This window comes from Ogataea polymorpha (assembly GCF_001664045.1).
Source record: "Ogataea polymorpha strain NCYC 495 leu1.1 chromosome Unknown OGAPOscaffold_2, whole genome shotgun sequence".
NCBI lineage: Eukaryota > Fungi > Ascomycota > Pichiomycetes > Pichiales > Pichiaceae > Ogataea > Ogataea polymorpha.
The window spans coordinates 526,955-541,394 of NW_017264699.1; the positions used below are offsets into that span (position 1 = coordinate 526,955).

At 42.7% G+C, this 14,440-nt stretch overlaps 12 protein-coding genes across 12 annotated transcripts; 7 read left to right on the forward strand and 5 right to left on the reverse strand.

The window, feature by feature from the left end:
• Positions 1–284: 284 nt before the first annotated feature.
• On the forward strand, positions 285–2,120 carry OGAPODRAFT_15647 (uncharacterized protein; the record flags this gene model as incomplete). The annotated part of the gene is made up of 1 exon (XM_018353874.1): positions 285–2,120. A coding segment is annotated over exon 1 (1,667 nt), but the record flags the coding sequence as incomplete, so codon positions are not given.
• Positions 2,121–2,275: 155 nt separating this feature from the next.
• Positions 2,276–4,000, forward strand: OGAPODRAFT_15648 (uncharacterized protein). The gene has a single exon (XM_018353875.1). It carries the CDS (start codon positions 2,419–2,421, stop codon positions 3,982–3,984), a length of 1,566 nt encoding a protein of 521 aa, XP_018212160.1. The 5' UTR covers positions 2,276–2,418; the 3' UTR covers positions 3,985–4,000.
• A 31-nt stretch (positions 4,001–4,031) lies between these two features.
• Positions 4,032–5,505, forward strand: OGAPODRAFT_15649 (uncharacterized protein). Its single transcript, XM_018353876.1, has 2 exons — positions 4,032–4,148; positions 4,193–5,505. The coding sequence occupies exons 1-2, from the start codon at positions 4,064–4,066 to the stop codon at positions 4,837–4,839; spliced, it is 732 nt and encodes a 243-aa protein (XP_018212161.1). The 5' UTR covers positions 4,032–4,063; the 3' UTR covers positions 4,840–5,505.
• On the reverse strand, positions 4,098–5,505 carry OGAPODRAFT_15650 (uncharacterized protein). The gene has a single exon (XM_018353877.1). The coding sequence runs from the start codon at positions 5,488–5,490 to the stop codon at positions 4,852–4,854; it is 639 nt and encodes a 212-aa protein (XP_018212162.1). The 5' UTR covers positions 5,491–5,505; the 3' UTR covers positions 4,098–4,851.
• Positions 5,506–5,513: 8 nt separating this feature from the next.
• OGAPODRAFT_75297 (uncharacterized protein) lies at positions 5,514–6,436 on the reverse strand (the record flags this gene model as incomplete). Its single annotated transcript, XM_018356002.1, has 1 exon — positions 5,514–6,436. One exon carries the CDS (start codon positions 6,434–6,436, stop codon positions 5,582–5,584), a length of 855 nt encoding a protein of 284 aa, XP_018212163.1. The 3' UTR covers positions 5,514–5,581.
• Positions 6,437–6,626: 190 nt separating this feature from the next.
• Positions 6,627–8,347, forward strand: OGAPODRAFT_15662 (uncharacterized protein). The gene is made up of 2 exons (XM_018353878.1): positions 6,627–6,817; positions 6,857–8,347. The coding sequence occupies exons 1-2, from the start codon at positions 6,805–6,807 to the stop codon at positions 7,306–7,308; spliced, it is 465 nt and encodes a 154-aa protein (XP_018212164.1). The 5' UTR covers positions 6,627–6,804; the 3' UTR covers positions 7,309–8,347.
• OGAPODRAFT_15663 (uncharacterized protein) lies at positions 6,888–8,347 on the reverse strand. Its single transcript, XM_018353879.1, has one exon. It carries the CDS (start codon positions 8,245–8,247, stop codon positions 7,408–7,410), a length of 840 nt encoding a protein of 279 aa, XP_018212165.1. The 5' UTR covers positions 8,248–8,347; the 3' UTR covers positions 6,888–7,407.
• Positions 8,348–8,453: 106 nt separating this feature from the next.
• Positions 8,454–9,324, forward strand: OGAPODRAFT_15664 (uncharacterized protein). The gene has a single exon (XM_018353880.1). It carries the CDS (start codon positions 8,542–8,544, stop codon positions 9,202–9,204), a length of 663 nt encoding a protein of 220 aa, XP_018212166.1. The 5' UTR covers positions 8,454–8,541; the 3' UTR covers positions 9,205–9,324.
• OGAPODRAFT_92641 (uncharacterized protein) lies at positions 8,454–9,949 on the reverse strand (the record flags this gene model as incomplete). The annotated part of the gene is made up of 1 exon (XM_018357196.1): positions 8,454–9,949. One exon carries the CDS (start codon positions 9,947–9,949, stop codon positions 9,239–9,241), a length of 711 nt encoding a protein of 236 aa, XP_018212167.1. The 3' UTR covers positions 8,454–9,238.
• Positions 9,950–10,014: 65 nt separating this feature from the next.
• OGAPODRAFT_11717 (uncharacterized protein) lies at positions 10,015–10,661 on the forward strand (the record flags this gene model as incomplete). The annotated part of the gene is made up of 2 exons (XM_018353294.1): positions 10,015–10,425; positions 10,461–10,661. 2 exons carry the CDS (start codon positions 10,015–10,017, stop codon positions 10,659–10,661), a joined length of 612 nt encoding a protein of 203 aa, XP_018212168.1.
• A 91-nt stretch (positions 10,662–10,752) lies between these two features.
• On the forward strand, positions 10,753–14,438 carry OGAPODRAFT_15665 (uncharacterized protein). The gene has a single exon (XM_018353881.1). It carries the CDS (start codon positions 10,771–10,773, stop codon positions 12,496–12,498), a length of 1,728 nt encoding a protein of 575 aa, XP_018212169.1. The 5' UTR covers positions 10,753–10,770; the 3' UTR covers positions 12,499–14,438.
• Positions 13,367–14,140, reverse strand: OGAPODRAFT_46610 (uncharacterized protein; the record flags this gene model as incomplete). Its single annotated transcript, XM_018355526.1, has 1 exon — positions 13,367–14,140. The coding sequence occupies one exon, from the start codon at positions 14,138–14,140 to the stop codon at positions 13,367–13,369; it is 774 nt and encodes a 257-aa protein (XP_018212170.1).
• Positions 14,439–14,440: the final 2 nt, after the last annotated feature.

Below are 14,440 nucleotides of genomic sequence, written 5' to 3' on the forward strand. Positions count from 1 at the left end.
TGGAATATTTTTACTCAAACTAAAATAGACACGATCAATGCAGGATTTAATAGATTTGGCGCCCCTATTTTTGGCATTACCAACCCTATTCGTGTCTCTCAAACTTACAAATGCAATTTCTGAATTCAAGACTCCGTCACTCGCATTTTATGCTGTCTCATTAGTGCAATCTGCGTTCTTGTCGTCTTTGTTGATGCTCGTGGTAGCTATATTGGCGAAACTAGGAGATGGTGCTCCCTCCACCAAAGAAGTGAAGAAATCTGTACAGTTGTCTATTGGGCGACAGCTAGTGCTCTTTGGTGCCATAAGCTTGATTTTTCTTGCTGATCAGCTACTATGTCCAGCACGGTTCATGAACCTGGTCATTCTTGCTTTGCTCCTCTCTGGCCCCAAGGATGACCATATGTCTGCCGAGTTGGAAGAGACATATGCCATTGATAACAAAGGAGTCAATCAATTGATAAGGAAGCATCAACTGTTTATCATATATTTGTTATCTTTCTTATCCGATGTGGTCATTGCAAGTATCAATGGCCAGGATCTCATGTCACTCGTGCTCATGTATGCCCTTCTTTTGATTCCGATTTTTGTGTTTCTAAAGCCTTCAGCAGATAGGCAACAGTCATCTACGTGCGGCCACTTACGAATTCAGACCTCGGGATTACTTCTCTTGCTTTGCACTGTCATAATGTTGTCATATAATTTTGAAAGCTACAATTTGAAAATGATATTTGTCACTGCTGGTTCATTGACAATATTCACAATAAGTCAATTGGATGTTAACCATACCAACCCTATTAATCAGGTATTCAATACCAGCTTGTTTTTGACCAACTATAAAAGAAATATCATCATTTTGAACACTGTTATGGCACTGATACTTCAGACAACCACAGATTCTGATAACAAAATGGAGGCACTCAAGATGAATATCGTTGATTTTGCAATAAACATGCTGCTCATGTTGATAGTGAATCCTGCCAAAAAAAGTGAGCATTCATCTTGTAGCGAAACCGTTTCGGATAAATCGCACCCCAACTCTACTTTTGTGTCATTAGTCGTCCAGCTTTTCAACTCCAAAGACACAAGATCCATTTTCAATTTCCTACTACTGAACGTGTCTTTCATGTTCATACAATTGCTTTATTCTTTCCGATCGAAATCTCTCAGTCTTTTGAGCGACTCTCTTCATATGATGTTGGACTGCACATCCCTGTTCCTTGGTCTTTTAGCGTCATTAATTGCGAAAAATAATAAACAGTATCCGACCAGGGAATTTCCGTTTGGCTTGACAAGAATCGAGACTCTTGCGGGCTTCACCAACGGTTCGCTTCTTTTGGGTGTGGTATTTGGAATTCTCAATGAGTCCTTTCAACGTCTATTTCATCCAGTGGACTTGCGCAAGACTGACGAGCTTTTAATTGTCAGCATTCTTGGGCTTGTGGTAAATCTGGTTGGAATATTTGCTTTCAACCATGGCCACGATGGATCTCATGGTCATTCGCATTCGCACAGCCATTCTCATGAACACACGCATCAACATACTCACAACCACTCTGAATCTGGCGAACATGCACCGAACCTGAGTGATAATATGCATGGTATTTTCCTGCATATTTTGGCAGATACCCTGGGCTCTGTCGGGGTCATTTTATCAACGTTGATCATCAAGCTGACTGGAATCCAGGTCATTGATCCAATTGCATCTATATTTATCGCATTGCTGATTTTGGTGTCTTCAATCCCGCTTCTCAAATCTTCATCCTCGAATCTTCTTCTTGCCTCATCTGATTCTTCTGTGAGCGAGCTTCAGTATGTGTTAGGAGAGGTCCTAAAGGTTCCTGGCGTCAGGTCCTATACAACCCCGCGCTTTTGGCCTGTTAGTGATACCAATTCAAAGTTGACTGGCTACATTCACATTCAATATTACCGCACCGAGACATCGCTTTCGCTGCGCAGCAAAATCGACAAGCTTTTTAAAAGTTCCAAATCCATTTCAAAGATCTACATTCAGTATGAGAATGAGATCGATGACTGCTGGTGCCGGAAAGATGGAATTTTCAGTGTTGGATAACATGATGTCCAATGCTGCTATTATGCGTATAGACTCGTACAATATGAAATTCTCTATGCATTGCATAGTTGGGGCTCTAGCACTCTCATATCAATTGGGAAAATGATTTTCACGTTTTTTCCTAATTCGGAGTGTCTCCAATCAAAATCCGGCGGTGCTGCACATATAAAAGAATTCTTCACCCACACTGTTCACCATATCTGAGTATGCAGGAAAAAGACGTTGCTGAGAGGCCTGCTAACAATCAAAGGCGCCAGAGAAGCCAATTGGCTCTCCGCAGCTTCTTAACAATACTGGTTCTTTGCGTGTTTTACCAGTTTCTTCATTTATCCCCACCATGTATGATGCGGTCGAAGAAGCCACACTCGGCATTCTTCTCCTCTCCTACAAATTCTACCGATGAGCCATTGTGTCCCTTGTATGACAAGGTTGAATTCAAGGATCCAGATACCAGTGTTTACATCCTTCAAGATGAAGAATTTAGAAACAAATCGGTCTCAAGATTGAGCAAAGCAATTCAAATCCCAACCTGGATTGCCGATGAGGGATCAGACTTCACAAAGTTCGCAAAGTTCCATGAGTATTTAGAGACAGAGTTCAAGAACGTCTTTGACGCAGCCAATGTTTTCAAGGTCAACACCTATGGAGTTGTGTTGGAGTTCAAGGGGTCAAACTCTTCGCTGAAGCCTGCTATGTTTGCTGCCCACCAGGACACCGTTCCTCCGGGAGATCTTCAAAACTGGGATAGAAGCCCATTTAGTGGCTACTATGATGGAACCAGAATTTATGGTCGGGGTTCAAGTGATTGTAAGAACCTGTTGATTGGTTTGTTGGAATCAATGGACTCCTTGCTTGCCAAGGGATTCAACCCCGAGAGAACTATTATCTTTGCGTTTGGATTTGATGAGGAAAGCAGTGGAAAGTATGGTGCCTCTCACATAAGCAAGTTCTTGTTGGAAAGATACGGTCCAAACTCAATGTACCATATTATTGACGAAGGGTTCGGCGTTTTCATGGAACTGCAAAACAAGTACTTTGCAATGTTGGCCACCGGCGAGAAAGGTTACTTGGATCTTGGAATCGAGGTGTTGCAGCCTGGTGGACACTCTTCGATTGCGCCAGACCATACAGCCATTGGTACAATGTCCAAACTGATCAGTCGATACGAGGACAGATTATATGATCCTATTCTGGTCAATTTCAACCCAACACTGAACACTTTACAGTGCGTAGCAGAATATGCGGACATTGATGAGAGTTTAAAGAAAGACATTTTGAGAGCGCACCTTGACGAAAAGTCGAACGAGAGGGTCATCAAGTTCCTTGTGGACGATAAAATGACCAAGTACAATGTTATGACAACTCACGCAGCAGATATTATCAATGGTGGAAACAAGGCAAATGCTCTTCCGCAAAACGTCACTGCGATTATCAACCATAGAATTGCTCATGGTAACGACTTTGACACCGTCAAGGATCGTATTACGGGAATTGCCCTAGGCGTTGCCAAAGAGCATGGTCTGGGATTGGTTGTCGAGGATGAGATCCTTATTGAACCTACCCCGGCAGGCTCAATCAGTATCAAGGCTGTTAACAAGCTCGAGGTTGCACCTGTCACGCCTATCCACGACGAGATCTGGGCTTCCCTGGCAGGTCATTACAGAACTTTTTATGAAGACATCACTTATCCAGAGAAGTTTGAAGATGACGTTCTTGCTTTTAGTGCTGGTATCATGACAGGCAACACAGACACTAGACACTACTGGGATCTTACCGATCACATATTCAGAGGACAGCCTGGATATACGCCACTGACCTCTGGAGTCCACAGCAACAACGAATATGTTGATGCCGACTCCCACTTGCACGTTGTCGCTTTTTATTACAACTATATCTTAAGTATTTCTTGAAATAAATCCTTGCACGGCGTGAATTTGACGATTTTAAATTTTGGAAGGCAAACGATCTTGAATAAATAGGCATTCAATGATGGCACAGCCTGCGACCCTGGCATCTGAATATTCGAATGAAGTTCCTCTTCAACCAATAGAGCACAGATTCAATCCCTATACTGGTAAGTATGGTCTTCCAATGGCTTTCTTGATTCTGACACTATAGATAATGGTGGTACCGTCTTGGGAATTGCAGGAGAGGACTTTGCCGTCTTAGCAGGTGATACCAGAAGCACATCCGGCTACAGTATAAATACACGTTACGAGCCAAAAGTCTTTGATGTTGGAAACAATCTCCTGTTGACAGCCAATGGGTTTGCTGCAGATTCTGCCCAATTGATCAAAGTGTTTAAAAACCAACTGGAATGGTACCACTTTGACCACAACAAGCCAATGAGCACACAGAGCGCAGCCAGATTCATACAGCATCTTCTCTATGGAAAACGGTTTTTTCCTTACTACGTCCACACGATTTTGGGAGGATTGGATGAGGAAGGCAAAGGTGCTATTTACTCATTCGACCCTGTGGGATCCTACGAAAGAGAGCAATGTCGTGCAGGAGGGGCAGCGGCCTCTTTGATTATGCCGTTTCTGGACAACCAAGTTAATTTCAAAAACCAGATGGACCCTGCAAGTGATGGCAAAAAACGGAAACCATTACGTTTCCTTTCATTGGAAGAAGTCATACAACTGGTGAGGGATGCATTCAGTTCTGCCACCGAAAGACATATACAGGTTGGTGATGGATTGGAAATTTTGATTGTGACTAAAGACGGAGTGAGGACAGAGTACTATCCACTCAAGAGAGATTGAAGATATGTAAGTTTATTGAGGTAGATTGAAACCGATGTTCTTGATAACTTTTTGGTAGTAAACATAGAAGAAGTCTGAATACACCAGTGTCTGAATAATACCCGTCGTCAGTGCCAACTTATCCAAATGTCCTTCGGCGAAATATCTGTAGAACCAGTTTGGGATATACAATGCTCTGTAAAGACCCAATGCGAAAATGTAATGGATAGTAAGCAATTCAGACTCTCCACTCTTCTGGAGCATGAACAATTGCGGTAGAATGCACACAGATTCAAGCCAAAGACTGAAACTCCACAAAACCTCGGTGATGGTGAACTTGTGGTTGAAAATCAGACCAAGGACAAAAGATGGCGCAATCAAGTATTGAATCTTGAAATCATCACTGTACTCTCCGATGTTCTTGGTGAACTTTTTAAGCAGAAAAATCGTGTAGATAGACGACGAAATAAAGAATATCTTCATAAGAGTATTGTACAGCGACACGTAACTGTAAAACAGATCCAAGTATCTGGTCACAAACACTAAAGCGTACAAGATGTTAGTTTTCAAGGAAATGCCTTTAGCAGACTTCCTCGTCCAAATTGTGTGAAGTAGAATGAAGATAGATGCCAAATGGCTCAGATCTCCGGCAATTCGGAATATATTCAGCATTTCTCTACGCTTCTTGTTTAACACGCAAATGAATTTTATTTTTCTATCAAAGATATACAATTTATCGACAACGTCCTTGCACCAGATACTTTCAAAGATCGCGATACTGTACGTCCACTTCGTCGTTCCTGGTATTCTCCTCAACCTCAGTAAAGTCCAAGCTGTTTACCAATGTAAATTGTCTTTGTCCCGTATCCGACCCCATTAGAATCTCAACAATCTCCTCTGGACCCACGTTGTGATCCAGTCTGAACGGTGAATCACTGTCTTGACGATTTTTAGGGAAATAGAAAAGAGTAGGGTACTTTGCAACCTTGAATTGTGCCAGCAAAGCGTTGTTTTCGGCCTTGGAAACGTCTACTGCTCTGAATAATGTTCCATCTTTCACCTCATTTTCGTAATACTGGGCTAACCTTTCGTAAAAAGAGTTGTGAGCATTATCCCAACGCTCGACCCATGGAGCGTAAAAAACGAGCATAACATCGTTTTGTAATTTCTCGAACACTTCTTGCTCGATATTCTCCGGCGATACTTCGACGACAGTCCTTGGTGGGTATATGGGATGAATTCCCGTCGCATCTTCGAGATACTCGATCATCTTTGCGGTAGTCCGGATACCTGTGTACGCCCCGATATCATCGCCTTGGGACGAAAAGAGTTTGAGAGTGGGATATCCGAAAAGTTGGTACTTGTCACGAATTCTCTTGTTTGTGCGGCCATTAATCTTAAATATTTGGAGCTTAGTGCCCTCGTATAAGTCCACTAACGGTTCGAAATGGGGTTCCAATTCCAGACAGTGTTTACATCCGGGAGCGTAGAAGTAAACAAACGAGTATTTGCCCGGCTGACCGAAAACTAGGTTTTCAAAATTCGAGTCATCCACTTCTACAAGTGAGGCGAGTGCCACACCGCACAGAAATAGCAATCCGTGTATCAACGATCTCATGGAAAACGATCACAGTTATCCCCAATTGGGATATTTCGGACTTTAATAGCACAGCCTGAAAAATAAAAATAAATCGCACTCGGATTGAGCAAATAATACGATGAGCAAATATCTCTGTTCAACGACTTAAAAGGACCCATAAATCTCTTGTATATAGATACGATATATTTGATAACATGTGTTGATAAGCTTAAGGTATCGGAAGCTGGTTTACGAATTTTGGGGCCATGTCATGCCTTTGCGCAACTTTTTGCCTTTCATCCATCCTTATGTCAGCGGGTAGTGCAAATTAGTAATTGCCACCAGTAAGATAGCTCTAGAATATTTAAGACTCCGAACAATCTCAATTTCTTAAACTTCTAACGAAAATGGTCAAAGCTGGTAAGTAGGAAGAAGTTTAGCCAACTCCTAACAATGCAGTCGCTGTCGTGAGAGGAGACTCTACTGTTAAGGGAATTGTTACTTTTGAGCAGGCTTCGGAGTCTGAACCAACCACCGTTTCATGGGAAATTTCCGGTAACGATCCAAACGCTCTGAGAGGTTTCCACATCCACCAATTTGGTGACAACACTAACGGCTGCACTTCTGCTGGACCACACTTCAACCCATTCGGCAAAAACCATGGTGCACCAGAAGACTCCGAGAGACACGTTGGTGACCTTGGTAACATTACTACCGACGCCAATGGAGTTGCCAAGGGTGCAAAGCAGGACAGCCTGATCAAGCTTTTCGGTGAAAACTCCATTTTGGGAAGAACTGTCGTTGTTCACTCCGGTACCGATGACTTGGGTAAGGGTGGCCACCCAGACTCTTTGAAGACCGGTAATGCCGGTGGCAGACCAGCCTGTGGTGTCATTGGATTCTCTTCTTAAATGTCTTGTCTTGTATGGAATGGGTTGCCCCCAAAGTTTTGTATAGTTGATCATTTCAACTCCCATTAAATTCTTTACCGCAGTTGTAGTCTATTTACATTATTCGCTTTCCCAAAACATTAAACCGCCCCCTGGTCCAGAGCTGTGTCTACTGAAGTAGTCAAAGTCAATGGACACTGCGTTGGCTAGCAAAACTGCCTTTTGATCGAGAGTCATTCCTTTATCAGAAACGGGGTAGTATAAATCTTCCAGCCCCTGGAAGCTCAATGGATCCATACGAATCACATAAATGCCTGTGTCAGTGAAAAGTTCCCTTGCAAATCCAACGAAGTTCCTCGAGACAGCGCCCAATATCGTTCCATTCTCTGCCCTGACGGGAAACTCCCAGGATAAGAAACCAGAGTCAATGGCTCCAAATTGGTCGAATGCGTCGTCATCACTTGCTTTGAACAAGTTGTATCTTCGTCTCCACAAATGCCAACTCTGAACCGACTCTCCGATCAAAGCCCCATCAGGATAACGAGAGTCTATTACGTTGGGAAGAAATGCTTTAATGTGAGAGTTGATGAAGCTGAACGGTCTTTTGATAGTCATCAAAACGTTGCCGTAGTTGTCTAGTAGGTCCACAGTGAACGGACGGTGAAGTCTGTATATTTGCCTCATTATTGCTTTGGTGAACCCAAAATCGCGCTCCAAAAGCCAACCTAATTGATTGCCCATCGAATCCATGAGAACGTATCTATTAGCCTGCTCAAATCCCAGGAACAAATTCATGTACTCAATTTCTCGTTGTATAACCAAGGTTGGTTGTGACAATATCGACGCCAAAGGGTCTGAGTGACTGATGATTCCTCCAGGATTGGGTGTATGCACATAGCTGGTGTGAGACGGAAATCGCGAGTAATCCTCTGTTACATGGCGGCCGGTCGTCTTTCTCATCCCGTACCGGCTGCTATACCACCTGCTGCTCCGAATACTGAAGTCATTGCCTCTCCACGGCTTAGCTGCTGTCTTTACTGAGCGTATCAGCGGAGACCACATATTATTTTGCCTTTGATTATATTGTAGTTTTTACTTTTCCCGCACTACCTTTTGTCAAGCTCTAAAATTTTTCAAAGCTTCCCCATCGCCAGCTTCGAGATGCATTTGTCTAGAGTGTTTTCGAGGGGAATTCACCTGGTTCCCAGGCTTAAGAACCACCAGCAGTGGTCGCAAGATGGAATCAAGGGCTTGATGTCTCCAAAACAGTACAAAACAAGCTGGACAGACTACCAGAAGTATCTGACCACTAATCTCACTTTCAAAACCATTGGAACGGAGCACGAGACAAGAACGCCACTAGCTATCACCCTAGCCACTGCGAAAAAACCCGAATTAGGCCCACTGTTCCACTACGCCTCGCAATCTCACAATAACCACTTGTTCTTCGAACAACTGCAGGACACTTCTACTGAGCCACCGGCGCTCAAATCGCGTCTCGAAAGACACATCTCCTCAGCCTTTGGCTCACTAGAAAATCTCAGAAATGACTTCTTGTATGCCGCTGATACACTAACTGGAAATGGATGGGTTTTTCTTGTGGAGACACAGGAGAAAACGGTTAAAATTATCTCTTGCAACAACGATGGCACCCCATACTTGTACAGCAGAAACCAATCCTCCGACCTTAATGGCGCAATCAGCATTGAGGACTTTGAAAAACTCATTTCCAACAAGGATAGATTAAGCCGGAAAATTAAAGACTATACCGTTCCCCTACTGGCTTGCAATGTATGGGAGCACGCCTACATCGAGGATTATGGAGTCAACGGTAAAGCCGATTACCTAGAAAACTTCTGGAACTGTATCAATTGGGAGGTTGTTAACAACAGACTCTTTGTTAATATAGGTCTCTAATGTACATAGACATAGATCATGCTTCGATCAATATCTATTCTTCAAGCTTGTAATCATCATAATCACCACAAAATAGCAGTGTCTCGCGCAAATATGAATCACTGTACACATCAGATTTGGAAAGTGAAGATATGAGACTGATGTTGAAACTGCTCAAGGCTAGGTTCTTTTTTATAAGATGAGTGTATCTCTCTTTCAACCGCTCCAGTTCCGGAATCTGCTCTTCCTCTCTAATTTTATTTTGAAAAGAGAGGTTTTTATTTTCCTCCACCAGATCCAGATAGTTTTGTATCAATCCACGAAGCCCCCCAAGGCTCTTGTTCACGTCTGCAACTGTATCATCAAGGAAACTATGAATACTATCGGTTTTGTTCAGTTCATCCATAAGAGACTTATTGGACGTGTCGCATTCTTTTGCTAGTTTGGCTATATCAGAGTCAGAATCTGTGTGGATAGCGCGCAGTATGGGATATGTTATCATGTGCTGTTCTATTATGCGAAGCCTGATATTCAGCATTTTCTCTATAAATGAATTTACCGTCTCCTCTGAATCCTTATTAAGAATTTCTGCGTGCAGAAGAGCAAGTTGAAGATCTGGCATTTTTTGCAACGCTTCATCGAACTCCTTCTCAATCGTCTGCGGAAGCTCTTCTAATTTGACCCTCTTCGTTGCCACTAGCAGTTGATCTATCACTGATACCAGTTGTCTGTAAACTTGGGCGTGCTCGTCTTCCAATGAAGCCATGTCGCGTAGTTTGATAAGAAAAGTTTTGTCACAATTGATTATTTTTTTTATTTGGTGAATTCCTCATGTCGTTCAAGTTTCCTTCGATATATGATTTTCCTCCATTTTTTACTAAGCAGGTACATGGTCAAACATTGGAAACACAGAAGTCTCAGTGGATTCAACTGATACTAGATTACTGCAGATACAACAAGATCTGGATATTATCCTTGAACGGGGAGTCAGGGGACTCAAAGCTGGACCACGTAGATTCAGAGGACGAAGATGATGATGACGACTACGCAGAAGTGACCAAGCAGTCTTTGTTCACGAATAATAAGATTGACAGAAGCCTAAAAAGTGACTTCATTATGGAAATCTACAACGAAATGATTTCCAAAGAGAAAGCTGAATGGGTGAATCCTAAAAATCACAAGCATGGAATCATTGTCTATTGGCACACATTAGAAGAGTGGGCAAACATAATTTTTGAATGGGTAAGTGTATCTCCGTCAACTATGCTAACTTTCAGATTGACCTTACAGGGCAGAGCAACACCGTTCTGACATTGTACGAATTACGCAAGGGTGACCTGGCAAAAACGCAAGAATTTTATGGAATGAATCCAACAGTCCTAATAAAGGTTTTGAACGTCTTAGTGAAGACAGATAGAGCGCAGATCTTGAAAGACGATAACGGTAAAATAGCTGGGGTCAAATTTAGTGATAAGTAAAGTCGATAGACGCACCGTGTCGCGTCGAAAGAGAAAAAAAAATGTTTAAAAATTTTTTGGTTTCATCTGATAGTCTTTCTTCCTAAGGTTCAGACTACACAAGATTATCATGAAGTACGTCGTTGTTTCTGGTGGAGTTATTTCAGGTATTGGAAAAGGTGTTTTAGCATCCTCCACTGGTATGCTGCTCAAAACTCTTGGCTTAAGAGTCACCTCTATCAAAATTGACCCATACCTAAACATCGACGCAGGAACTATGTCTCCTCTAGAGCACGGGGAGTGCTTTGTTCTGGACGATGGTGGAGAAGTGGATCTTGATTTGGGAAACTATGAAAGATACCTGGGTATTTCTCTCACTAAAGACCACAATATCACCACAGGCAAGATTTACTCTGCTGTGATTCAAAAGGAGAGAAAAGGAGACTACTTGGGTAAAACTGTTCAAGTTGTTCCTCATATCACTAATGCCATCCAGGACTGGATTGAGCGTGTTGCCAGAATTCCTGTTGACCCCTCTGGAATGGAACCAGATGTCTGTATCATTGAATTGGGTGGAACTGTTGGTGATATTGAGTCTGCTCCCTTTGTTGAAGCCCTGAGACAATTCCAGTTCAGAGTTGGACATGAAAACTTTGCGCTAATTCACGTGTCACTTGTCCCAGTGATTCATGGCGAGCAAAAGACGAAGCCTACCCAAGCTGCAATCAAAGATCTGAGATCTCTTGGCCTTTCTCCAGATATGATTGGTTGCAGATGTTCTTCCAAATTGGAAAAGCCCACGATCGACAAGATCGCGATGTTCTGCCATGTTGGTGCTGAGCAAGTTCTTGCCATTCACGACGTGAACTCCACCTATCATGTTCCGCTCATTTTGAAAGAACAAAAAATGATCAACTATCTAACCAAGAGATTAGAACTTCACAAAATGAACATTCCATCCTTGATGGTTGCCAAAGGTGAGGAGTTATACAAGAACTGGGTTGCGTTGACAACACAGCACGATAGATCTTACGAGAAAGTCACCATTGCAATTGTCGGAAAGTACACTAATTTACATGACTCGTATTTATCTGTGATCAAGTCGCTCGAGCACAGTGCAATGAGATGTTCCAAGAAACTGGAAATCGTCTGGGTGGAGTCGGCAAACTTGGAACCCGAAACCGAATTGGTGAATAAGGCTGACTTCCATTCTGCGTGGCAGCTGGTTTGTAAAGCTGATGGTATTTTGGTTCCTGGCGGTTTTGGTACTAGAGGTGTTGAGGGAATGATTGCTGCTGCTAAATGGGCGAGAGAGAACAATATTCCATATCTGGGTGTCTGTCTTGGACTGCAAGTGGCTGTTATTGAGTTCATCAGAAATGTTTTGCATGTCGAAGGTGCAACCAGTGCTGAATTTGTTCCGGAGATTGCTGATGAACAAGCAGCTGTTGTTTATATGCCTGAGATTGACAAGGAGAACATGGGAGGTACCATGAGATTGGGCCTTAGACCAACGTGTTTCGATTCCACGGCTGATTCTTCTATCATCAAAAGGCTCTATGGTGGTGCAGAATCTGTCTTGGAAAGACACAGACACAGATACGAAATTAATCCAGCCATGGTGGAAGCTATTGAGAAACACGGGATGAAATTTGTCGGAAAAGATGAAAAGAGGGAGAGAATGGAGATTTTGGAGCTTGTGAATCATCCATTTTTCGTTGCTACTCAGTACCACCCAGAATACATTTCCAAGGTTTTGGACCCATCCCGTCCATTTTTGGGGCTGGTTGCTGCCGCTTCTGGCATGTTGGATGAAATCTTGGAACAAGATCTGAGAAAGTCGGCTAACGATTTTTGAAGGTTGCTCGCAAATGATTTTTGTTTAATATGTACGTAAATTCGTGGAGCATGTGCATGTACCTCACTAATACTAATAGAATACATGGGGCAAGGGTCCACATCGCAAAAATCTCGCCTGAATCTGATACACCTGGCTAAAGCTGTGATCATTTGGACAATGATTATCAGAGTGAGGCAAAGTTTGAGGCACAAAGGCACCAAAATAATCTCTTCATTCTGCTGAAAGGATAATAATCGTGACCGTATACGACTGAAGTTGTCCCTCTGACTCGCCCTTCAGTGCCAATGCCGAAACTGATAAGCACTGACCTCCGAATCATTTTTGGAAAAAACAAGCAGATTATAACCTATACTGTGCAAGCTTCGTAGATTCTTGAAAAGGAATGTCTCTCGTATGCTGGGTCATTCCAGATTTCTAGATATTTGAGCAAAAAAAGAAGGAACCAAAGGTTTCGTACTTCCTAACCGCAATGACTTGTTTCTCGAATGAAGGCCTAATCAAACTTTAACAGTTTCAAGTCTTGTTCTGGACATCAACAATCACTATCACCGACGAATGGTAATCACTGATAAGGATGGAGTTAATGCTAGTACTGCCCATGAGTTTGTTTGGGGCTACTCGAAGAATCAGGTTATAGATTCTCCTTTGACATTCTCCGTATGCTTCAAAACGCTATCAACTCTTTCTCAAATGCGTAAGGTCATGAGTTTCATTGAAAGAAATTTGTTCATCTTGAGGAAATCCGCAACGATTGGGGCTGTTGGAGCGCGATATTTCGTCATAGTCTTTAGCACAAACGCTATTTTACCCAGTTTGGTCACATACAGAATTTGCTGTATATTATTACTTTAAAAACGTCTGAGAGTTAGTCTCTAGCAGAAAACTTGAGAACCGCCCATAAGAAACCACTGCAAAACACCGGGATGGTGAAGTTGTCGTCCCAATTAAATATGGTAAGAGCTTCGCTGACCGATGCAATCAATCCGCATAAAAATGAAAGGGTGTGCAGGCTCAGATAGCTCTTTGAAGGTTCCCACGCGAACTCGGAATAAAAGTTGACCTCAGGGTATGCTGGTACGAAATATCCGTAGAACAAGTACGACGATGCGACACCTGTAATGAATGCTGCAATTGATCCGGCAAGGGATTTAGACTTAGTGATTTTAGGTGTCAAGTGACCGCACATGCGTCCGAAAGTAGAGGCAGCAGTGTCTGACCAACTTAGCAGCAGAACTGCCATGACAGCGATATCCTTCTTTTGCGTCAGGAAGACCAGGCACAACCCAAGTAGATACCACAAGGTGCCATTGTAAGTATTGATTTCCTTATCTCTCATCAAAAAGCCGACTGCACTGCAGTATAGTCTGTTGAATGTTTGTGATCTAAACCGAAAAAGATCCAGTGTTAGCACTGACAGAAATCCCGTCACTAGGGGTTTGATCAACATTGGAGTCTGAACATTGATGGTGTATAAATAGAGTGTAATGAATCCGATGGAGACGTGAAATAATTTGCGCGGCACCTCGTGTTTGTGTATGAGGTTCTTGAAACGTTTGTGAGTTTCCAATAGTATGTCTGCGGTGCTTTGGTACTGCGAATCCTGCCCCGGATAGAACTGTTTGATAGGTTTCTTATCCATATTCTCAAAATCCGAAGATATAGAAGAAAGATCTCCCGGGTTTGTGTCACTTACTTCGGACTCTAGTTCCGTATCACCTTCTTCTTCATCAAAAGTTTCTGATGCTCCATTTGATGTGTAGTCTGGGTCATCTTCTTCATTGTAAGAGCTATCTACCTGATCCACAACAACGGAAGGCACGGCTCTTTCATTTGCCGATTTAACCATTATTTATAAATTAAGCCCTATATTGCTGTTGTCAACGTGTGATGACAAATGTACCGTCGCCTGTAAGTCGAATTAATTAAATAGACTGTGGCT

Excerpts from the sequence above, each read along its gene's own strand:
- OGAPODRAFT_15648 (XM_018353875.1), top strand. The coding sequence starts at position 2,419 with ATGCGGTCGAAGAAGCCACACTCGGCATTCTTCTCCTCTCCTACAAAT.
- OGAPODRAFT_15649 (XM_018353876.1), top strand. The coding sequence starts at position 4,064 with ATGGCACAGCCTGCGACCCTGGCATCTGAATATTCGAATGAAGTTCCT. Across the intron at positions 4,149-4,192 it reads CAGATTCAATCCCTATACTG|ATAATGGTGGTACCGTCTTG; the intron begins GTAAGTATGGTC and ends CTGACACTATAG.
- OGAPODRAFT_15650 (XM_018353877.1), bottom strand. The coding sequence starts at position 5,490 with ATGCTGAATATATTCCGAATTGCCGGAGATCTGAGCCATTTGGCATCT.
- OGAPODRAFT_15663 (XM_018353879.1), bottom strand. The coding sequence starts at position 8,247 with ATGAGAAAGACGACCGGCCGCCATGTAACAGAGGATTACTCGCGATTT.
- OGAPODRAFT_15664 (XM_018353880.1), top strand. The coding sequence starts at position 8,542 with ATGTCTCCAAAACAGTACAAAACAAGCTGGACAGACTACCAGAAGTAT.
- OGAPODRAFT_15665 (XM_018353881.1), top strand. The coding sequence starts at position 10,771 with ATGAAGTACGTCGTTGTTTCTGGTGGAGTTATTTCAGGTATTGGAAAA.